At 35.4% G+C, this 25,839-nt stretch overlaps 1 protein-coding gene across 6 annotated transcripts in view; it reads right to left on the bottom strand.

Moving 5' to 3' along the window:
* The window catches only part of ARL15 (ARF like GTPase 15), a 160,780-nt gene that overhangs the window by 74,151 nt on the left and 60,790 nt on the right, over positions 1-25,839 (bottom strand). For 4 of the 6 annotated variants that reach the window (XM_081945811.1, XM_081945814.1, XM_081945813.1 and 1 more), the window contains 3 exons: positions 13,769-13,913; positions 13,219-13,278; positions 9,780-9,988 (listed from right to left, as the gene is read on the bottom strand). In XM_081945811.1, the coding sequence (XP_081801937.1) occupies positions 9,780-9,988; positions 13,219-13,278; positions 13,769-13,913 (414 nt within the window). Of the gene's footprint in view, positions 1-8,214; positions 8,355-9,779; positions 9,989-13,218; positions 13,279-13,768; positions 13,914-19,486; positions 19,579-25,839 lie in introns of all 6 variants that reach the window. The other 2 variants (XR_014174788.1, XM_081945812.1) reach the window with 2 other exon arrangements.

The following is a 25,839-nucleotide window of genomic DNA, read 5'->3' on the forward strand; positions in this document are numbered from 1 at the left end:
AATTGTAGTTTGCTACAGCCTTTTCTGACCCACTGTGAAATAAATCAGGCTATCATGATCTAACAAGTCTTTTTTTCACACTGTTCAATCACTCTTCTTCTCCTCCTCACAGACACATTTTCTCTCCCACTCTGTCTAGCCATCCTCCCATCAAAGCAAACAAAATGTTCACTGTAACCCCACATTATTGCTCATTAGATCACAGATTAGTGAAGTGGAACTGCCTGAAGTTCTCAAATGAGAGCTACACTTTAAAAAAAACAAAAAACAAAAAAAACCCCACCCATGCCAAATGAAGGGGAAAAAAAGGCGTAAGCATGGGGTCATGCAGATCAATGATCAAAAGGAAGAAAGGGGGGGAAATCTTTTTCTTCCAAAATTTTCTAAATCACGAATCAAAACCAATAATAGTATTTTTTTTCTTGTTTAATATGCAACTATACAGAACTGGTGGGCTTCTTCCAAATATGGAAAATGACATGTTAGCATTTTCAGGCTTTTTTATTTATTTATGAAAACATATGCTGGCCTCTGGCACTGCCCTCTACTCACCAGGAATCTTAGAGGTGGTCTCACAAAAACCAAGGTCTTATAAAGTACTCCTGTTAAGATATATTCTGTTTCAATTGTAGAGTCACAGAACTCATTAATCAATCATTTCTTAAGTCCAAATTATAGTGTATAATTATTCGTTACATGTGGTTTCAAGTAAGTCAAAGTTTTTCTTCAATAAAGAAACTCATCTTGTGAGAATACATAACAAAATTAAGACTTCAGCAAATGAAAGCATAGGCAATGAAGTAGCATTCTACAAAATCTGTGGAGTTCCCAGAGCTTGAGTCTAAGATACTGTACTTAGAGCTACCGCTACATTTAAGATGGCTTCAAGAATATCAGAGGGAGCCTTTTCTCAATAATGAACTAAATTGTTTTATTTTAAATTAAGATTTGCAACCTGGTGCATTCAGGTGTGATGATGATTCATATAATCACTAATCAGAGCAATTATTGGCTAGATTGAAGGAAGGAAATGGAAATCATTGTCTGAAAACTCTAGACGTCAAACGGTTGGGTAAGAACATGTACTGTAAAAACTTCATGGGCCTCCCAGATGGAACAAGCGACAGCAGGTAAGTACTTTCCATAATTTGCAAGATGTTATGATGCGCCCAAAGTCTGTATATCAGGCATCTACACATTTAACAATAAAACAAAACAAAACTATATGACAATTGTTATCTTATTGCCTTTCAACTACAGAACAAAAAAACTATGCAGTTATTGCTTTATTTCTGCTTTAGTATCTATAAGTTTCCTACTGCTGAAGCCACAAGCCTGTATTAAATTAAAAGAGCAGATTGCTTTTTTGACAGAGAAATTACTGAATCATATTTTTCAGTCAAAATGTTCAGTAAACTTCTTATTCACTTCCATAAACATGGCCCAGTAGTTTTTTTAAAACCAGTTATTGTAAGAAAATTCACAGCTGCTGTAATTTAAATATATTTTTTGGTATTACTGCCTTAACGCTTAATTTTCAAAACAATTAATGTATTTCTGAATGAAAAAAGGATCCTATACTTGTTTGTCCAAAAAGAGCAATCTGAAATTCATCTTCCTATATCTACGGAAAAAGTAAGGAACAGCCATGCTAATGGGGAATGTTGACATTTGTGACTCAACGCGTCTGAGGACTAGGTTGGAAAAGGCTGCTGAAAATTAGCTATAAAAATGCATTTGTCGACTGAAGTATAAGAAAAGGTTTTCTATCTTTTGTAAGAATAGCTTTTCCATCCAGAGAAGCAAAATTTCAGATTATATATTACATTCTCTCAATACGGCTAAAAATTGAAGCTGAATAGAATATTAATTCCTGGAAATTTTAGAGATATTGATTTAGCAGTGTGTAGCAGTGTGTATACATGCAAAAGGGATGTGGTGGCTCAGTGGCTAAGATGGTGAGCTTGTCAATCAGAAAGGTCGGCAGTTCAGTGGTTCGAATCCCTAGCGCCATGCAATAGAGTAATCTCCTGTTACTTGTCCAAGCTTCTGCCAACCTAGCAGTTTAAAAGCATGTAAAGATACAAGTAGAAAAATAGTGACCACCTTTGGTGGGAAGGAAACACCGTGCACCTTTGGCCTTTAGTCATGCCGGCCACATGATCACGGGGACATCTTCTGACAGTGCTAGCTCTTCGGCTTTGAAATGGAGATCAGCCCCGTCCCGTAGAGTTGGGAACGACTAGCACATATGTGCGAGGGGAACCTTTATCTTTACTATACGTGCAAAACAAACTGCAAAATTTCAAGGCATGGTAATAGATTTCTATTAGGTTCACCAACCAAACAGGTGCCATGGCTCTCCAGAATCTCATCCATTCAAACTCTCTGCAGTTTAGGTGCAAATGGAAGTTCTTTCAAAGCCTAAGTGAATGAAGGGAACATGTTGGGGAAGAAATACCAATCTTGGAATGAAGGATTAATCATGGTTGCATAAAAATTCTCCCATTCATTTATTGATTTGGCTTTGCAAAAGATAATGATAAAGCCTTAACACAGCATAGGATGGCAAAGCGGAGTTACAATTGGAGACAGAAGTGTTAACTGAATCTGACAAACCTCAACTAAATTTTGTCATTCCCTACAAACTCAAAAAGGATTCCTACATTTAAGAGATCATAGAGCAGGGGTGTCCAAACTTGGCAACTTTAAGACTTGTGGACTTCAACTCCCAGAATTCCCCAGCCACCTGGCTGGGGAATTCTGGGAGTTGAAGTCCACAAGTCTTAAAGTTGCCAAGTTTGGACACCCCTGTCATAGAGGATTAAAAACGGTTATTGTAGCCAGTAAATGTTAACACTGCTTGTATTAGCAAATACTATTTATTCACATTATAGAGATAAATGTACTGTTAAACAGATATCAAATCTTTTCCAGATCTTTTAAATATTATGTTTCTGATTTTTCATGTGCTTGCCTAGATTTCAAGTGTTTCAAATCTAATATCTCTGCATAAAAATATGTCTTTTTGATGTATTTTTCCAGATAAGGGTCCTCTTAGAGTTAATCAATTAAAGGCTTCATTACCTTCAGTGGGTAGGTTAACTTGTTATTTTTTTCGATCTTTGCCTTTTTTGCTTTTCTGACAGCATCTTCTCCTCTATTCCTCTGCACACAGTAAGAAGCTAAATAAGCCCAAAAGATCAGTCCTGCCATCTCAGAAATCCTTTGCATGGAGCTTTTGAAATTAGGCAAAGGGCCCTATGTTGCCCAAGATTTTCGGAACATTTCAACTATGTACAAAATAAAATAATCTCCAATTTAATGCTGAAGTAGTATTCAATGCAGTATTAGCAAAATCATTTCAAGAATTTAATTATATGCATTACTACATTGTAGTCTTACAAAGATTGTTCACAGATGGCAGATAGGAAGTACATCACATTTCTCAGAGGGTGTATGTGTCTGCCACTGAATCACTGAGAGAGAAGAGTGATTTGTTATTCCTTTAACAAAGTGCCATTATACACTAGACAGACTTCATTTCAGAATAATGGGACAGACATTGCCCCTAGCATTATGTTTAATTCAAAAATTCAATACTGCCCACTTGACAGAAGCACTTACCGATTAATACAGTTTGTGAGGGGTATTTTGCAGGTTAAAATATGGAAATAAACACATGTTCATCTTTTAGGGCTTTTTTTTTAAGTAAGCATAATATAGTAAATTATTTTTATAGTAGGATGCACTATCTAAATGATTAATACAGCCAAATAAGTACCGGTGTGTACTTCTACTGTTCTGAATTTATAAAAAACATAGGATGGCAGCCTTACAAATCTGAACAGAACTCTGCCATATTTCATTTTATTGTTGGAACTCCCTGTTACAGAATGAATTAGTTATAGTACATGCACATATTGTCAATATAGATTCTTTTTCAATGCTGAATTTGCACAGTTGCATTCATGCGCATTTCCCGGATAACTCAATGTCATGGAGGATCTTCAGGTGAATCTACCAAATACTCATATTACAAAACTGATTGTGCTACTTTTTCACTTTTGTTTTCACTGGCCTGTTGTTTTTGATTAAAAACATTTTAATCAAAAACAACCTCAGTAAATAAAAGTTATTCACCTTTCTACATAGATGGCCAGGTTCAGCACCAAAACTGAAGCTAAATTATCAAAACTACAGTAGATTATCAAATGTGTTCTGCAGTTCTATTTGTCTACAGCAGGGGTGTCCAAACTTGGGAACTTTAAGACTTGTGGACTTCAACTCCCAGAATTCCCTAGCCAGCCATGCTGGCTGGGGAATTCTGGGAGTTGAAGTCCACAAGTCTTAAAGTTCCCTAGTTTGGACACCCCTGGTCTACAGCAAAATGTAATCGGTTGAAATGTAAAGTAGAATAACTCAGATTCAAATCTCACAAGATGAATTCCATGGAGAATATTCAAACTACTAAGCTATAGCTTTACTGCCCATTTTTAATAGCTAAGGTCTTAGTAACTAAGCCTCCTCCTTCCCCTCTCCTCCTCCTGGGAAATAGGTATTTCAAATGGTTATTTCAAATATTTAGATGTATTTGGGAGGTGTTTTCCCACTACTTTTAACTGTGTAACATTTATTTTAGGTTTATACTATAACCATTGGGTATTCTCCACCTCAAAGTTTCAGGAGACCATGCTGATTCTGTTATTTTCAATGATAGTCAAAGGGTATTCAAGAAACCAAAATAAAAGAGTTCTTGAGCTGTTGATTACCTCATGATAAGCCATACTTTTAAAAAACACAACAAAAAACAAATAAGCTTTGTTACTTGTTAATCAACATTGACAAATAGATCATCAAACTCTTACAGTTTTTTTAAAATCATGACCTCACTTACCATGATGCATAATATTCAACAGGCTCTTGTGCCATAAAGAAACTGGATAACTTTACTAAGCTTTCTCTTATATTCACATGAACTATGAAAGTGGCCATAGTTACAACAGTACTAATCTCTTGCTGGCAATTTATCCCTTTAAATTTTATAACTATCGATCTTGAAAGTAAATAATAGTCTATTGTAATGAAATACAACATTTTGCAAAAAAAAATGCCATTGGCTATTGGTTCTCTGTGGTAGCTAGTGAACAATGAGCAATGAGCATTGCTTAAACATAAAAGACACACTAACATAAATGCAGTTTAGTTTCTGTTTCTTGAAATAAAATCCTTTGGTCAGTTTCTAGAAAACAGAAATTAACATGTTATATCTCTCTTACAGGTATCTTTATGTGAATCAAGTTACTATGATGCTATTAACATATTTTGATTTATAGTCTTAATACAAATAAAGATTCCAAATTTCAGTGAAACCTGAAGCAGCCCCTAAAATCTCTACTTGCAATTCATATCCATTTCTCTCCTTTTATTCCATGGACTGTTACTGTTTTTTTTGTCCTCAAATCAGTATTGGCTCCTGGTTTGGACACTTTAATTTTCTTTAATCTACTTTTTCTGGAGTCATTTATCTAGCTATATACCCCTATTATCATTTCCACAACTCTTGCCTTTATTTATTCTTAGACTCATATTAAGTATATTCTATCAGTTAAGTCCAGTGATGTGTTCTCAAAACACTTAATGTAACCACCTTGCTGTCCACCCATTTTATTGGTTCTTTTTTGCAATTCCATTGTTTTCTTCTGCTACACTTTAGGTCAGACACCATCTCCATCACATTCTGTTTCCTCATATCCCTTCTGTGTCTTTTACCACACGCTTCACGTGCATGTATTGTTGCAAGTCTTATCTACAAACAACCGAGATGTTTTTCAGCATCCTAAAATCATCATTTTAACAGGAGCTTATTGCAAACTTCCCATCACCTCTACTTCTTTAAGCTGTTCAAATGAACAGGTCAGATTGTAACATGCTACAGACTAGACTCTACAAATGTCTTTGGAGCACCTGCACCTGTCTGCAACTCTAAAGAAGCTGTGGGTTTTCCCAGGATCGCAGGGCAGCTGTAGACGGGCAGATGGTCTCACACCCTAGGAGGCACCTTTTCCAAATTGCTTCTAAAAGGCTGCTCATTCCTACTATAGATCAGATTTTATTGGGTGACTCTATTCTATCAAATAGAACATGCCAACCTTTAGATGGCAATGCAATCAAAATGAACACAAGCAAGAAAAATGTTCAACTTATATCACTCTTGATTTATTCTCTTCAGAAAAATTATTTCTCGGAAGAAATGATGCTGAACATATTCAGAATGTCCACTTCTGAATGCATCCAAAGTCTTAAAAAAAAAAAACCTCAAGGATGTGACAAATGACAACTGGCATTTACTTTGTTTTTAAAACAACCCCTTATTCATTCTCAAGGTGACAGCTTCATTAATACTGTACTGAATATAGATAGGCACACAAAGTCATTAGCATCTAAGGTAGTCTAGCCCAAAATGCATACTGGATACTAATATCTGTAATAGAAGCTCAATGGCTTATTTAGATCAGTGGTCTGTTGATTTACATGAGCCTGACATGACTCAGTAAATAGATCAATCAAGGGATAATAATAAAGAGGGTAGAAACTGCATATGATTAGGACCGGGTAAGATGTATAAAAGGGAGGGGATTGCTATCTTGGCCAAGGAAATTCAAAACCTTGCAAAAGTGATGGGTTCCAGTCCAGATAATCTTACGAAACCTAGTTCTATGTAGTTCATTAGTATGATGATGATTTTCACAATATCAGTTATACTTAATCAACTAATAGGATAGTGAAACAGAAATCATTTTTACTTTTAAACACAACATGCTATCAAAATCTCAAAAGTTATATAATGGATAACCAAAAAGGTAAATAATGAATAAACAGAGTGAATCATGAGCAATGGGACTCTGCAGACACAAAAGAAGAAAAAAATTAAAAATCAAAAACCCCCAAATAAAATAAAAATGATTAAATGCAAACTCAGTACTGATGGAAGAATGAATACCTAGATAAAAATCAAGCTCCCCAGAATGGAGAAGTTTGCGACATACACAAATCTGTGAACTGACAAGAAAAAAAAAACCCTCTGAACAGGCAATTAAAGGGGGGGGGGAGCACACAGCCCAGATGGATTTTCAATGGAGTACATTTTCAATGGGTATCTATAAGAGCTTCCTAGACAGCATTATAGAACCATTCAGACAAAGGTTCTTGGATGCCATTCAAAACAAAGTCTGCATTATAGTAATTAGCAGAAAATGGAATGCTTAATTAACTGGGAAAAAGCCTACACTTTGCTCATCATACAGCCCCATCAACTGATCTATTTGGATGCCAAGAAAACAGCTATGGTCTTGGCTGTAAGATTGCAAAGATTTCCCCCCCCCCCCCCAAATTAATAAACCAAAGCCAAATTGATTTCATCCAAAAAGTCATTGCTCCTAAGCCACTCATAATAAGGACTGGAACTTCGCATTCCAAATCTATTCTAAAAATCTATCTTCTTCCATAATACATCAAAAGTGAGAATTTGGAATTTAATGTAGTAAAGAAATAAGGCAACATACACAGATGAACAACAGGGCATTGTGCAAACAAAAGCTTTCTTGAAACTTAAAAGTAGATTTAAGTTGTCCCCACTTGGTTTGTAACAATAAAGACATCACATATTAAAAACCTATGTGGGGACAAATGAGAATACTAAAATAAGATAATTTTTCAGAAGCAGTCTAATTTTACATTGAAGCAGATGATCTCATTGCAAGGAGACAAGTGCAATACTTCCAGAACTTTATTATATATATTATACTGGTTACCAAGTAATTCCTTGATTTGAGTGACATTTGATTTGCACATATAGAAAATCATATTTCTTGAATCATCATTTCTTTGATGTCCAAATCAGTTTATTTGAAAATTAAATGTTAAATTTCTTCCCAAAGTAAGGGGAAGAATCTCTCCTTTTCTCTTATGCATCTCACTTTTCTCTTGTGAGATATCTATAATGCAAATCAATGTATTTCCAAAATGTTAGCTTATTTTATTACAATAAAAATGTTGGATTTTAAAAAGATAAATGGAAACAACTGAATAAAGCAATTATAAACTTACTCTTAAACACACTGTAAAACTAGTGTAGCTGAAAAACAAATCAGGCATTTTTTTTTTCATATAAGCAAACAGTATTGCGATTTTGCGTAAGTTTCAAATAGTTACATGTGGTTCTTTTCCTAATGGTTTGGATAAATAGTTTACATCATACAATTTTAACAGTTTCCCCACGCAGTTTGGAAACCTTGCTTATAACTCCCACAAGTGAACATCACGAACAGCTGTCTGTGGAATCTTCTTGGCTCCTACAGCATTTGAGGCAAAAAAATTTCGGTAACTATTACTCAACATTTTATACACCTTGTCAGATTGAGAATGCTTCTGCAATCATTATTTCTGAAATAAATCACAATTATGCCAACACTAAAGCCTTGAATCCCTTCATGAGGAACAACTACTTAATATTGTGCCTATATAAAAGTAATAGATAAGGCCGAATTTTAAAGTATTATACCTCCTAGCAGCAAGAATGACTTCATCTAATATGAATCTGCCTGAATATTGGTATCAGTACTACCAAAGAAATACATTCAGATGCACGCAAAGACATGGCCTCTCACTGCATTGTTTGCTATTCAAACAAGTTGCTCCCTGGGTTTTTTTTGTTTTTCAGAAAAACACGTTCAGAGTCGCTGTTACCAGGGGAAAAGACAAAGAATCAGAAGCACAGATTCAGGAGTTTTCACTCTTTTTATCCTAAATTTTGTTTCACTTTTTGCTTTTCATACCATAAGGACCCCCCCCCCCGAAATGTGACTAGAAAATCTTTGCTCAGAAAGTGGTAGAAGCCATTGTTTCAATAAAAGGATTCTTTTCTGTGCATCATTTGCTTTGTGCATTAATCACAGAGAATATTAGAACTAATTAGGAATTAATACATATCTTCATATGATCTGTATACTTAATTAAGGTATACAGATCATATAATTGTTTGCCTCTTGTAAGTGGAATCATTTTTGATGTTGCTGTAAAATTAGACTGAATATATGGTTTAATTTTTTTAATGTCCTTGGATATGAAAAGCTGCCACCTTTATCTAGCTGTTGTGTTTGTATACTTTGTATATTTGTTCAGTATATTCAACAGTGATTTATAGCAATTCTCAATAGATTCGAACAAATTTTTCCCAGTCCTATATTGGAATGCTACTGATTGTCAACTTTTTATATGAAGTAATATTATTAAAAATTCAGTGTCAGGTTTACTGAAGTTTGAATTTTCAAGAAGTGAATATTGGCCATCATCTTCTTTGCCCTTCTTTGAATTTGTTCCAAATGCTTTTAATTCTCCTTAAAGTGGGGCCGAGTTTGAGTTAAGAGCTAACCAATATAGACATATGCTAGATTTTTAAAAGTGGAAGCTTTAACAAGTAAAAATCTAATACTTTTAAATAAATTTTAAGAAATATATTTGTTAAGGATATATAAAAGAAAATGTTAAGGTAGTAAGATAGAAGTAGAGAAACTTCACACAGATTAAAAAAAACACAATACACATAGGCAATCCTTAGCGTAGACAGTTAAAAGTATCTTTTCTTCATTCATTAAGAATTATGTTCATCCAAACTTTACAGACTCTACATGTGCATCAGATATACATACAGTCATGCCTTTACCATTATTGCATTCAAACAATTAGTAACACACATGTTGTTGCAGAACAAAACATACCTCTTGTACTGAGCGAGCGGCTGGCTTGTCTTGATGATTGGCCAATATTAAAAATGGCAAAGTGCATAATTGTGGATGCTGCAGCGCAGAATGCAGTTCATTCCTAGCAATTTCTAAATCGTCTTCTGAAGAAGCACTGTCTAATACAAATATTACTCCTTGAGATCCTTGATAGTAGCGACTCCAGTATTTTCTGATATTGTCAGCCCCTTTGGTAATTATCAAATAAAAAACAAGCATGAATATTAATCAGAAGACATACAGCACAAGTTTGCATACATCTTGTTTAGGCATATCAGAATTACGTTTCAATGCTTTCTTTTTATCGTATTTTAATTTATTACACTATTAGAAAATTGCATATCAACATTATAGGAAATGGGCTTCTAGTTTCTAGTCTGATGGCTCTCCCTCACTATCCATATCCCTAAAAATATTTACTTCTGCCAATTTTTTCACTGATTATATTTTTCAGCTGTAGCTTTTTCATCTTAAAAAAAAAACAAAATTAAAATTCACTCTCTTGCTTTTTAAAATATGTTCCTTCACTTCTCTCTGAAACTCTTTTGCTGACTTCTCTTCTATGCTTTATTTAATCAATTTGCATTATTCAGCAAAGAAATTTTGTTTTTATAGAACTACTCAGCACTAAATTGGGTATTTATCCAATGCCTTCATAAAACATGGTTGAATAATTAAGATTTGTTCTCTGAGCTTGTGGGTTGATTTCTGAACTCCGTGGCAACAAAATGTTTGGAAATCAACCCACAAGTTCAAAGAACGAATCTTCGCCCTTGTCCTACACCCAAGTTACAGCAGGGGTGGGTTCCTGCCCGTTCTAACCTCTTCTATAGAAGAGGTTCCACAAATCCACCCCCGCCTGTCTGCACATCATCAAGATGAAGAGCGAGAGGAGGAATTCTGGGAGTTGAAGTCCACAAGTCTTAAAGCTGTCAAGTTTGAACACCCCTGGGGTTTTTTTCTAAAGGGTTAGGGGTGCAAGGGTCATGTAACTTGACAGCTTTAAAGCTGCATGCTTCAAATGCCAGAGTTTCTGAGCCAATATTTTGGTTGCTAAGCAAGAGCGTTGTTAAGTGAGTTTCACCACATTTTACAAGTTGGCCATGCCCACCCAGTCACATGGCTGGCAAACCACTCCCACCAGGTCACATGGCCGGCAAGCCACTCCCACCCAGTCACGTGGCCGGTAAGCCACTCCCACAAAGCAGGCCACACCTACAGAAGAGGTTGTAAAAGATTTTGAAACCCACCACTGGTTTAAACCCAAGGTTGGTAAAATGAGGACCAGATTATTGGGGAAAATATGCTGACTCTGTAAACCGGTTAGAGAAAGCTGTAAAGTAAATAGGTCTAAGTTCTGTTGCTACGTTCTGTATGCCCCGTTGAGCATTTCCAGCCATAAAATTTTGTGCCACCCTCTGTAGTCATAAGGCCACATTTTTTGCTTGGCAAAGTGTTCACACTTACAACCAGTTCCCAAGTGCTCCACGATCATGTGATCACTATTTGCAATATTCTCTGCTTACTTCCCAGAAAGTCAATGGGGAAGCCAGCAGGGAAGGTTGAAAGCTGCTGTCGCTTGTTAAAATCTCCCTCTCATCTCTGGGGGCTGGCTGCCTCCTAAGTGAAGCTCAGTCCCTCCACTGGTCTAGACAAATGAGTCTTGGATCCAGAAGGCATAAGCTTCATTTTTGCAGCACAGTAGAGGTGTTCTACTTCATGCATGGAGGGAAGCTTGGCTACTCCATCAGGCTGCAGAAAATGAGACTTGTATCCTGAAGATCCAAGCGCTGTTTCTGCACTCTGGCTCAGCTCCTCCACTGAGCTGCAGAAATGGACTTCCGAGTTCCATTTCTACAGCCTGCCTGAGGCATACTCTTTTAGCCTTCTAGAATGATGGTGTTCTAGAACTTCTACACATCTTGAATGATGGTGCCAGAAAAAAGATTTCTATCCTTCAGCAGGATGGTGATCATTAGCTTTCTAGCTCTAGGAGGGGCCTTTTTTCCAAATCACATGATTTGGAAAAGAGTCCCTTTCAAGAATGGGACCCATTTGCAGGATGTCACAAGGCAGGCTTGATAGGAAGGCTATGTCCCATATTAGCTGAAGTTGCATGCAGCTGCAGAAAAAGGACATGATTGAGCAAAGAGAGGGTCCTCTCCCCAGAACTCAGTATAACAAACTGCATGATCACTTAATAACCACAACTGGGAGAGTTGGGATTGTGGTTGTTGAGTAAAGCTGTTACATGGGCGTCTGACTTAATGACTGCTTTGCTCAACGATGAAGACTCCAGTCCCAGTTTTGAACATAAGCTGAGAAATACCTGTATGTAGAACAAAAAATCCACAAAATAGTTTTGCTTTCATGTTTTCTTTGATGCCAATCAAAAGAGTCATATTTCCAAAGTTATTTTTCACATACATAATTTAGATGAGCAATGAAAACTTTATGAGTGAAACCAAACTCAAAATGTGGAGCTGAGGACCAAATTGCTGATTCTGTAGAGGCAGCCTAAATATATACAACAGATCAGCTAACATAGCCAAATCGGTGCTCAGAAAGCAATACCAGACTAGTATTCCCCAAGTTGATGTTCTCTATATGTATCAGACTTCACTTCCCAATGATGCTGTTTGTTCAAGAAGTTCTGTCTAATATCAAGATCCATAATGAATGGCAGTCTTGCTATAATATGTAAATAATGGGAAATGTGCATTCTAAGTACAATGTAGCAGCTCTAAGAAAAAAATTCTGTATCTGATAATTATGAATGAATTATCAGATAGTAGAATGTCTCGCAGTTCTTTGAACACCTGAAGAGTTGCCTTTCTTTTGTCTGAAATTTTTACATGCTTAGATAATATTTACCTAATTATTTTAAAAAAGATAAATTTCATCAACATGTAACATATATAACATAAAGCCTCCTTTTTAATGCATCTTTTTCTGTTTACACTTACTCATGGTTTGTATTAACTGGAAATATAGTTCAATTAAATTATAACTAAGGAAACACAAAATCTTCATTAAGCTGTTGCAGTGTCATCTGTCCCAAATCTTATACATGGTATTGATTAACACTGTTATTTATTGTACATTATTTTGATAGTAATACATCTCTTGGAAACTCAGCACGATGTATCAAACTGCTATATCTAGCCACCTTCAACAACAATTCTTAACTTATCTCTTTTTTCAAAAGTCAATTTCCCTGATCCGACCTTTTACTATTTAAACATTTTTCCTCACTTTCTTCCTGAGATAAATCTACTTTAGATTGTACCAGGCAGTGACTACACCTAGTGGTGAAAAGGTAGTTGATAAGTATGAAAACTATTGCTTCTTGTCATAAATCAAAGGAATCAAAAGCTACCATCAGTTGCGCATATTATAGATATATAGTGTTCTTTACCTCCAAGTTCTTTTACATTCAATATTGCATTCTGGAACGGCACTGCTTTTATGCTAAAACCTGAAAATACAAATAAATTAAACATGTACTTTTTTTCAATACATTTGTTCACTCTAACATTATTTTCCTCAGTTAATCTATTAGCATCTTGTTAGCTTAAGTTAGTAAATTCAAATGTGCTAATAATTGTTACCATAAGTTATATAATGGGTAGATAAAAAAAACAAAAGTACGCAAATATATTTTACATTATTTTAATTCAGAAGTCCTTGGTATTCCCTGAACTTGGTTGTTTACTTGCAGACATATCAGTACTCAAACAGGTAACATCATCAGTGCTAGCAAGTATGGGGTTTGCTTCCCATTTATATATAGTTTTTGACTTGCAACCATAATTGGGACTGGAACGTTGGCTACTGAGTCACTAATCAAGATGTCATGTCACTGATTCCTCAATGGCTGCAATCCTGACATGCCTGGTTGCAGTCATTAAATGATCTTTTGCATTTAATGCCTATAATTGAAGAGGCAAAACAAAACATCAGTTCACCTGTAGTTGACACTATATTTTCTCTATTTTCACTGCAGAGCTGAGACAACAGGCTCGTCTTCCCAGAGCCACTGAGACCTATGCAAACCAAGTCATATTCTGGTCGTGGAGGTGGAGGTCCTTTGCAGCAAAGGGCTCGAAAGCACTGTTGAGAAAACATCAAGAAAGATTGTTCACCTTTTGAGAAGTAACAAGAAAAGAAGGAAATAATATTTGCAAGACAGAATATTTGATCATCCAGAATCAAAATGCCTATAGATAAATAAGAAGAATATCCTGGTTTTGCTACATTATTACATAGAAAGGGTTATTTAGTTCTGCAATCTCTATCCCCAATGCATTATTACCTAAGCTAGGAATGCTTTGCTAATGTTTTCAAAAGGCCTAGTATACCACAGTCCTGAAAGAGAAATGGATACTATTCATGGAAATGCAAAAAGTTTTCCAAGGCCCAGTCTATATATTTTTTATTAAACCATGAAATAATTTATTTACTTCACAATCAATAGTTGTGGCACGCACTAAAAGGATTCCATTAATTCTTGAATGATACATATGACTTTCCAATGAGTCCTCAATCAATGAGGAAAGCACTTTTCCTATAGGTTACACAGCAGGCCTACATTGCCTAGTTCTCCCTTATTTTAATCTTCCCATGTGAAAGTTCTACATGAGAATAACGATCTGCCAGCTTCCAATATACTATGTTCAGACTCAAACCCAAGACAATAACAGATCTCTTTACCACTGTTACATAACCAAAAGCTTGGGGGAAAGCATGAAATATTTAGCAGAAATCTCTTAGAGGAACTATTTCAGCAATCCTTTTAAAAGGAACAACTCAACATGCTGAATTTTGGAATATTTCAAGTCTGCTGTTGTCACTCATTAACATACAGCTCTCATGGTTATCAAGCATCTTTGTAAAAAATATTATGCAATACGAAACAATGTGCCTGCAACAAAACTGGGATTCTTCTACAATTTGGGCAGGAAAGTCATTAAACCTTGGCTCCTTTAGAGGGCTTTGGGAGCAAATTTGTTTGATTAAAGGCTCCCCATTTTTTATTTAATCGAAACACCTTTATGCCACTTTAGTCATTAGTTTCTAAGCAACTGATCCTAAGCAGCAACATATATAACAATACAATACAATACAATACAATACAATACTGTATTATACTGATACACACACACAAAATACAAATGCCACCAACCATTATTATATTGTTAGACATAAAAACCATGACTCCATGAATCAGGGAACACAAAGATTCATCCCATAGAGCAGAGGTCCCCAAACTTGGCAACTTAAAGACTTGTGGACTTCAACTCTGGGAGCTGAAGTCCACAAGTCTTAAAGTTGCCAAGTTTGGGGACCTCTGCCAAAGAGAGTTACTCATATCCACACATGTTTTTCAATACATCTGATTATTAAATGTGAGGGCATGACCCTTATCCTCAATGGGAAGGTGTTCTATAGGAGAGGAGTTCTATAAAGAACTGGCTTGTTGCTGGCAGGGGCGGGGGCATTATCAGTAACCACAGTCTACTTTCTTTTGTGGCACACCTTAGGGACACATAGGCCCCAAGTAATGCAGACTTTAAAGGCTATCTCATTTGTACCTTGAATTACAATCTGAAACTAGCCAGTCACTAAGGCATGTTACATGGAATACTGGAATGCCCTGCTTAACATTAGTATTTTGCATTAATTGCAGATTGCAGATTTTTTAAAGGCAGCCCCCATGAAGAATGTGTTAGAGTAGTCCACTTGTGAGGTGACAAGGACAGGAGGGGCTATAGACACCACTTCTATTCCAGAACAGCTGCAATGTGTTTCAGGTTTGTTTATTCCCCTCATGCATATGTTTACGCTGATTGCATGTTTTTAATCTTTGTATTTTATATTTTATTTAGTCATTTGTTTTTGTCTTCTGATGTTTTTTAACCTTCTTATTGCCTGTGATAAACAACATGACGTCAATCTGTTTATAGATTACCAAACATTGCAAACATCATTGCAAGAGTCATTGGTTTAACATTTTATGACAGATGTCCGTAATTCATGTCAGGCAAGCAAATGCATCTGCACTTTTCAAATGTGTATAAAAATAGCAAGACCTACATACCACTTCATAGTGCTTTACAACCCTCTCTAAGTGGTTTTAGTCACTGCATCACCAAGCTTAGGTACCCCTGCGAACACTTATGTAATAAGGCAAAATGTGGTTTTGTGTGTGGGTGTGTGTTTGACATAGTGAGCCCATATATACCATGCTTTGCATGTTATCTCTCTCTCTCTCTCTCTCTCTCTCTCTCTCTCTCTCTCTCTCTCTCTCTCTCTCTCTCTCTCTCTCTGTGTGTGTGTGTGTCTACTTGTCTAGGCACAGAACATATAGAAATGCATACACGTAAATATATAGCCACATACGTATATACTTACAAAAATGTATAATTGCTAACAGTGTGATAATATTGAATTAAATAAACACGGTCTACCAATTAACACCAAAAATAATTCCCCAAAGGTTTGACCAAATTCCTTGGAATTTGTCTTCCATGTCATTTTGTTGAAAAATAAATATTCACATAAATCGTTAAAATAATACATATCAATAATTTATTACTGCAGATCGTTGTAAATTTATCCTTCCAGTGTTATATAATAATTGTTTTGGCTAGCCCCCACAATAATTTCACCAATCTTGATAACTAATAGGTTCCAAATACTGGGACGAGAGCCAACAAGGACATGTGTATCTCCTTGACATTCAACAAGAAATCTAAAATCATGTTAAAAACCCAAGTGGATTTCATTCCAAAATGTGACAATAAGGGAACAGACCTACTTTTTGTAGTTTATGCTTCCAGTTTCTACCTCCAAAGGAAAGCTATTACAGCTAACATGTATTAAATATACTCTGCAATATCCAATATTTGCAAAATAAAAATTTATGCAGTACTAACCTCATCCTAACATCAAAAACAGATAGTTTAAATTGTTTTAAGCAACTTACCATTTATTTATTTATTTAAAAAGTATGTTCCAAATTATTATTCCAAAAATTGTCTAAATGATTAATATCAATTTCATCAAATTCCTTCAACTTTTACAAATAGTTTTACTGGCTTAGGAGCCTTAACCGTTTCCTCCAAAACCTCTACCAGATGTGGAACTTTATAGGCCACAATTGTATCAAGAATAATCCAAATAACAAATGTTAAATTGAATAAATTGCCAAAAAACTCATTCTTTTAAAAGTCAAATTTCAGTCTTACAAAAGTTTTAAAATTGCTGCATCAGAACTAGACTGATCAAAATAAGAAAATTGAGAGATATCCACAAAAGATATTTGGATTAATAATTCAGGAGTTGTCATACTGTGTATTTTGTTTGCAGATGCTCTGTCAATCCTCTTGGCTTGACGGCTTGTCCAAGAAACCAAATCTAAACAGACCAATGCTGTTTTTAAATATATGTTTTTAAATCTGTTTTTCTATCTATTTTCAATGTAAGCATTTTATTTGGTAGAAAGCGACAACTTTATACTGTCATTAACCCTAACCTATATAGTCAGCAAAAGCTTTCTGCAGAGGCAATCTGCAGATCTTTTAGCATTGGTGACAAGACATACAGTAGATCCCTAGAACATTGCCTGAATAAAATACATTCAATCTACCATCTTCCTAGGAAGAACACGTCATGTTCTTCTGTTCTGTAAGCTAACAGAAAGTTGTCTCTTTCACATGGCCTCAAGAAGAGAATTTTACGTTACTTCCAAAGAGGAAGGAAAATTCTCTTTTCTATGACAATCTCTATGTGTGCTATCATACCCCAACTAAGCCTTTTTTCCTTTTCATGCCTAAAATTTTCCAAAACTTTACTCAAACGTTTCTAGTTGCAAAACCTAATCAGCTTGTTGAATTTTTCTAAACTTGTCCAGATTGCCTGAAATTTCAAGCAAATTAGACAAGTTAAGTGATTGCTCACCAATAACAAATAAAGTGGACTTTATTTAGATTTATATTATTTATATCAAAGAATGTCTTGTTAAGGGTGTTTTCTTATTAAAAATATTTTCTCTTTATTAAATGTCCTCTTCTTCTGCATATATCTTATATTTTTATGTGTTAGAATTATTGTTGCAACTTTTTAAAGTATTAATTGTTCTGAGGCATAATGGAGAATCAAATATATAAGGCAAGCATTATAAACATTATAAACAAATGCTATCATGCCATGAAAACATATAATGACATAGAAAGAAAATATATGTGTTAAGAGTCATAAATGATAAAACAATCATGAGCTTGGGATGATTGGATGTATCAATCAAAAGATGGCAATACTATAATATATCCCACAAGAGGGAAAATAAGTGAACAAAGTATTGGAAAGGACAGGAGCCTTAGAATACCCTTCCTATCAGAGAAATCGGAGAACAGTTGAGGAATAATTTCCAGACAATTTCCAGAAATAGGTGAATCTCTTTTAAAGCCTATTTTTTAGCTATTTAATAAAGTCATTTTGTTCCTTTGTTAACCAAGTGTCTATGTTAACCTATGTCTTCCCATGTTACCAACAACAAGAATAGAATGTGACAAAACTCTAGCCTAGTTATATACAAGTGTAACCATCTCTGCAGATACGGGTGTAGAAGTTTCATGAATACAAAAGCAAGTTAAAAATGAAATAGAAAATATCCAGTAGATGACACCAATTACAAATTATATCCATTATAGGTCATTACAACACAATACAATCTCACAGAAAGAATTGCACTAGAAATAAGTCCTACTAACTCTTTTTAAAACTTATTTTGCCAAAACCAAGGTATGTGCTTGTTACATTCATTATAGTTGAAATGCCAAAAGAAGATTGGCCATGATCAATATTTACTCCAGATATGTTTGTGTTCATGAGATGTGAGCAGAACAAAATAATTACAACTATTGTATCACCTGTAATTTTAAAAAACCATTTAAAATTTCCCTATATTCTTTATGAAACTGGCATCTACACTAATTCTGTCAACCTGTATCTTCACATTATTGTAGTTGATGCTTCTATACAGAACTTTTACCCTACACTTCTAATGTTTTTTAAGGATTTTTAGTTTTATACCTACATTTTTATACCTACTTAAGTGTTATGACTGGAACCAGAAATCAAGAGAGGGGAGTGCATTTAAATATATATATATATTAAAAACTGAACATACATTCAGTTATAAGAAACATGATAGCATCCATAATTTTTCTTAGCTTTGCCAATAAATATTAGCAGACCCACACAAGGATTCTATTGATTAAGGATGTCTGAGTGAACTGAAATAGCTGCCTATTTCATTAAGAACTAACTACTCCCTTATATTACTTTGAGGTTTTTTTAAAGGTAACCGAACAATGGAAATTAGGATTGTCAGGACTACTGTCATAAATAAGACATTGCACCTTTGCTGCATCAATTAGCAACAGAGTACCTGGTCCCAATTACTGCTGATAAGTGAGGATTACCTGCAAACCAGAAGCACTCTCTTCTGGTTTGCAGGTAATCCTCACTGCAGGTAAGGACATCCCAGTTTTCTGATCTTTTAAAGCTACTACCCACTAAGACCTTTCTAATGTTTTGTATTTTAAAAACCACAGTATTTGCATAGTCTTGATTTCTAGGTTTTTGGTTTTTTTTAATATTTTCTTGTTCAGAAATAGTACCGAAAACACAGATGACTCCTTTTGTGTAATAACTGCTGAAAAACAGCCCTTTGCAATGGTAAGAGCCATCCAAGGGTAAAACTCCAGGATATCTAGGAGAAGCAAATGAAAAGAGGATGTTATCATTTTCTAAAGGCCACAGTTCTTTCCGTTGTTGTCTAAAACCAGATCTAACCAAGGGGTGGTTTCCGGCTTCTGTTACTGCTGGTTCGCTCAGGGACGCGCTGTGTGTGCATGCACAGTAGTAAAAAAATTGCTTCTGCGCAGACATCAATTCTCTTACTATTCTGCTTCTCAAAAGTCCAACTTTTGCTTCCATAGAGCGTTACAGGGAATACCAGTGCCTGCACTATTTTGATCTTTGGAGATATAATCATATTACAGCATTTGAATATCTTTTCCAAGGCCTTTGTGTCAACTCTACCAAGTGCTAGTCAAAATAATCCTTATTAGCCAACGTGTTACTGCCAAAAGGCCTAGTTCCTCCTTTTCCAAAAAGATTAAAATTAATGCTGGGCACCCTAATTACTAAAGCAAAATTTCACAATTAAATAGGTAGTTCCAGAGCTTTTGTACATTAAGAATATAACCAAGTATAAAAATCATCTATTTGGCTAAGCAAAATAAAAATAAAAGATGAAGAAGAATGCAGATGTAAATAAAGTAATATTGTAAATAACATGTTCCAAACACTCAATTCCTCCTCATGCTTATAGCCTTTGCAATAGTGGTATCTTCTTCTTCTTTACTTCATCTTTTAGCATTTCAGATGTTGATGGAAATAGTGGTATTTTATCATATTTGTCCTGTAAGATTGAGGAAAATAAATGGAAGAGATCCATCAGATCTCAAAGCAAATTTTTATTAATAAATTCATGCCCAATAATTTCAATCATGATCAGGGATTATCATATTAATAACAAGATGGAGAATTCTTTTATACTCTTACTCCTCTAAAAGAACATTTTGAATCCTATTCAATCAAGCATTATATGGTTAAAATCAGAGCTTTCAAATATCCATCTCTTAAGCAGGTATCCCATGGGATAGCATTCAGCCTTTTGAACCCTCCTTTCTCAACTTTCAAAAATTATTTATTTATTTAGCTGCTCCTATATCCTGTATTCCTTATCCTGAATTCATGGCGCTGCACATAGAGAGTGGAGATAAAACCAATGATGATACTGAAATATGTGTATATTAATATCCACTCTTGTACAACTGATTTTTCCCATTAGACTGTGCTCACAAATGAATGAATGAATGAATGTACAATAGTTCTGCAATATCATCAGCCACCAACAGCAGTTTATGCTATTATGTGTCTGTTTAAAGCAGCAGCATATGAATTAGCAATACATGTGAATATTCAGATGTATTACATTGAAAAATAAGGAGTGTGGCTCTGCTTTTTTCTCAGTCTCAAATCCAAAATATTTCTTTCCATTGAAACTTGAGAAACAAGTAAAAATAAATCCATTACTTAGAATACATTACTGAAGCTGTAGCTCTCATAAGCAATACAATATCATATGCTACTATACCTGTGCATGTGCGTACATAAATACATAAAAAAATACTCATACACATCTACAAGACAGATCAACAGATCTTCAGTCTCAAGGGAACATATTTTCAGGTCCCAATCCAAACACTATAGCAATATAATTAGACACTATTAATTTTCTAGCAGAACAGAATGAAAGTCCAACAAATGTTGATTTTTTTTTAAATGCCCTCACAAACCAAAAGCTCCCAACCCTCCAATTTATCTTTTGCTCTGGTCAACAGCTAATCGTTCTTGCCTTGCATAGAAGCTCTGACCCTTCCATTTGAGGTAGTATGATCAAAGGCACTTTGGCCAGACTTGGAAAAACATTTTCACTGAGAATGGACATAGTGCCTGTCAAAAGGTTATTCCCACTGTGTGCAGGGAGCAGCTCATGTTACTTTAGTGTAACATGAAAGTTCAAACTCTAGCCACAGTAATCCACATACATGTTTTTCTTTCTAAAAGCAGCATATGGAGCACACTCTCCAGAAGAATACACCTAACGTCTGATCATCCGAAAGAGGAAATAAAAGGTTTCCGTTATCCATCGTGCAGCGAGTCACTTATTTTTAATCATCTCTCAAACCTGAACCATCTATTTGAAAATTGTTTCTATTGAATCTGAGATTGAGAAGGACTGGGAGCTTTGTAAATAAATTAGGCTCCCTATATCGTGTAGAAAACAAAATAACTTGGCAGCGTAAATCTTAATGTCAGTGATAGGAAGGCTTTGCTGAACCATTACCATAAATCTGACAAACGCTAATTTGATGGGTGGCTGTATCTGTCTGCTACAAAGCCAGTCTAGACAGTCTATTGAGAAATCCTAAAACACAACTGTTTGTTCCCCTAACACCATCTGGATCTGGCAATAAGAGCCGACCCAGAGCCATTCACACATGGATCAAAGCGCATGCTAATGCCATCATGAAGTCATACACATAAAAAATTCAATCTGAGAACTCTAAGCAATTTTGCTAAGTCCTCAGTGGAGAAACCTCCAACTTCGCTCGACTCCAGCGAAGGGCATGAAGAGGATGAGGGGGCTGTGGAGAAAAGCACAGACTATTTAATGAGCTTGGCCCTCCAGAGGAATGTTAGGCCACCTATTGTATTGGAAAAGGCTCATGTCACACTTCAGTCTGCACATCCATCAGGGTGCCGCCTTTTCAAAACTGATCCGAGGCCTTGGTAATTACCTGTTTCAAACAGACAACCCCAAAAGAACAGAAGGGTCTCCTAGGTATAATGCTTCAGTTTATTACAATAAGCGATTAGCCTGTTCTGCATTATAACAATATTCCAAATCTCCCTCATTAAAAAGTGTACTGTGGCATTAGATCAAAGCATTAAGGGCCCCCCATTGAATCACGTTAAGTATTACAAATGTAAAGAGCAGTCTGGATGCCAAGAAAATTTAGTTCCCTCTCCCAAATAGAACTTGGATTTAAATCTGAAATCTCTCTCTCTCTCTCTCTCTCTCTCTCTCTCTCTCTCTCTCTCTGTGTGTGTGTGTGTGTGTGTGTGTTTTTGTGTCTGTGTGTGTTACAAGATACCCTCCCCATCACTGTCAAAAACCTTTCCCAAACACCATTAGACAGCTTCTACCTCAAACGTTTCACGTTAGCCGTAAGCTTACAGGGGTAATTTTTGACATTTGCAGTGTATTGCGTAGAATTTGTTCTTTTTCTTGCAAAAAAGAGCATAAAGTACGTTAGACAACTTGGGATTCTTGTACACATTAGGGAGGAAGAAGGGATGTTCCTTCAATGCTAGTAAAAATGCTAATATTGATATTTCCCTGTGCTTGCAGATGGACAGTTTTGCTTTTAAATAGTCAGACCAGGATCTGACAAGCAAAATGAGCTCAAGAAATGAGCTTTCAAATAATCAAGTATAATTTATGGCTTTTATGGACATATCTGACCCTTCCCTCTCATTGGATCAGGTGGGGCTTTTCAAAGTTCTTTCCATCTCTTAAGTGCCATATATGCTTTTTAGGTAAAATTGGATTCATCTGTGTAATTTGCACTTCCTTGGGTTCTGGATTAGATTACCAAGAGTATCAAACCTATATTCTATTTTACAACCCATAATCTTTGTGTTGTAGATTAATGTATCTCTATGACTACAGGTAGAAGTTCAGTCTCTAGCCAAACCAATTCTACCATTATTGTTGTTGTTGTTGTTGTTGTTGTTGTTGTTGTTATCTTTATTCATTAAACATGAAACTCAGCCAACTGAACATTCAAAAATGCAATACAAATACCAGTGACTGGTGCTAATGGTTGATATGGTTTGCTGCCAGCATCCTAAGTATCAACCAAGTACCTTCTTAAAATATAAGATGTTCCAAGTAGCACAGGGTTTTTTGCAGTTCTGCTGGTGTTATTGCAGGAAGCTGCAATTTGTTGATGCATCTTGTAAAATTCTTGGAAATGTATTATTATTATTATTATTATTATTATTATTATTATTATTATTATTATTATTATTATTATTATATGACAAGAGATAGATTAATTTTCAAATAATAGTTCAAGGCCAATTAGACTAATCATTTATCAACATGAAGGTAATAATTTCAGTTACAAGTTCCACAATTTTACATACAATTATGAACTTTATATTCAATTAATATATAGGCATGTTTTCCCATGGTAGTTTTGAAAAGCAAATTTTATAATGAGCCGTTTTAGAGTAGACTCTTGAATAATTCAGAACCAGCTGATATAATGTGAAGATATCACAATGACATATCTCTGATTCACTTCAGCTGACTTTACATTGTATAATTTTATCTATGTGCTGAAAAGCAAATACAGTAGTCCAGTAAAATGTAACTAGTATCCGCTGTTCTGTTTTAGTTCACTGATTTGCAAATCAGATAAATATTAATTGAATATGTGAATTTTTTGTCAACTATTAAAAATTAGATTCTTCTGTTTGGTGGTGATGTGTTTGCAACATAATGTGTTCAAATTGTTCAATATTTTCATACACACACAAACACATAACACTATTCACTGTTCAGTTTGTAAATGGGCCTGTTCTTTTAAATATCCCATTCGCTGTTACCGAGTGATATTAAGCATAAAGATTTTCCCATGGGAAATACCAGCTACAGAAGGAAAACCATCTGGACTTTATTATACTGTTAAGTTTAATATATAGTATCAAAGTCTCAAAAGCAGATAAATCACAGTATATTTCAAAAACTAATGTTAAGGCAGTTCTACAACTAGAATTTCAATATGAATGAAATCAAGTACTACTTAAAAGAGGGGGAGGGAGGGAAGGAGGGAGAGAGAATGTGCACAAATCCACTTTGACCAAGCAGAACAATATTGCCATCTACTGTTCAGTACCATGATACTTTTTTTGGAATTAAGAGTATCTATATGTTAAATCAGGGAGAATCGCTACAAATAACAAAATTGGTGAAACATTGACAATCTAAAAGGAAACATACATTTCAATCATCATTCAAGATCATTGTAACCTTTTTTGAGCAAGGCATTCATATCACTCAAAAACAAGCTGCTAAAATTAGCTGTATGCTACTAAGAAAACTTCAAGGATGTGTCAATGTAAATACAAGGAAGAGAATGGAATATGATGTTATTTTTTTCTTTAATATTGCTGTCATGTGTCATAGGTGAAAAACTGCTAAACTATTCAAGACCTTTAAAGCTATTCCCTATATATTGCATGTTCAACTACACACAACAAACATAATAAAAAAAGAATTGCATGTGAAACATATTAAATAGGTCCGCTGCCTTGAATTTTTTATAAAAATTATACAGGTAGGATATAAATTAAATAAACAAATAGTGCACCCTTCATAGATAATAGTAATCTTAATGGATGCATATTACAATACCCATTAGTGGTGGGTTCCGGGTCCCAGTACGGTTGGAACGGGCCTGGCGTCACTCACATGGACGCGTGTGGCGCTCGCATGCATCGTACTTGCCTGCAACGCTTCCACAAGCCTCCGCGATGCTCCAGCTTCTCGGCAGAGCGTCACACAGGTGCCCTAGGCACCATGCGTGTGCACGGAAGCGCCAAAGGCTTAAAGAACAAGTAAGGAACTCGGGCGGACAGATGGGCCCTCCAGAGCACCATACCGGAATGGAACCCAGTGCTCAGGGCAGGCTCCGGTATGCTCGTACCAGGGCGTACCACCTGCAACCCATCACTGTACTGGATGTCTGTGAGAATAGAAACACTTGTTCACTAGCAGTCACCTTCAAAACAAGAATTACAAAAGAAATTGACACATTAACTCTTCCTTCCTACTATACAAAATTGCCAAAATCAAGCATCTCATACTAATATCCAGACGCATAGTCTATCCCTTCTAGAAAACCAAAATCTACATGTGGTGATATGTTACCAAGTGATTAGGCTGCTGTTCAACAAAACTACAGTAGCTTCACATGCTACTTTTAAGGAATATATTTTAATTCCCCATTTTAATGAATGATGCACAAATGAGCCAGAAAACTTTTTTTAACAGCCAAAAGAAAAAAAGGGGTGAATTTCACCTGATATTCAGAAAATAGGTTTCTATTACACATTCTTCTTCCACCGCACACATAGTTGAATAACTGTTAGCCATGATAAGATTTACAATTCTTTTTGTCATCATGGTATTTCTTTAGCTCAACTGATGGGATAGCATTTAGTTATCCTCTACTTGAGGTCGTGCACATGTTTTTCCTCAGCCTGATTTTTAGCTTCAAGACAATTGCCTGAGACAAATTGAACTTTGATATGTGGGGGAGGAGTTTTT

Source organism: Natrix helvetica (genome assembly GCF_964273705.1).
Source record: "Natrix helvetica genome assembly, chromosome: 2".
Taxonomy (NCBI): Eukaryota; Metazoa; Chordata; class Lepidosauria; order Squamata; family Natricidae; genus Natrix; species Natrix helvetica.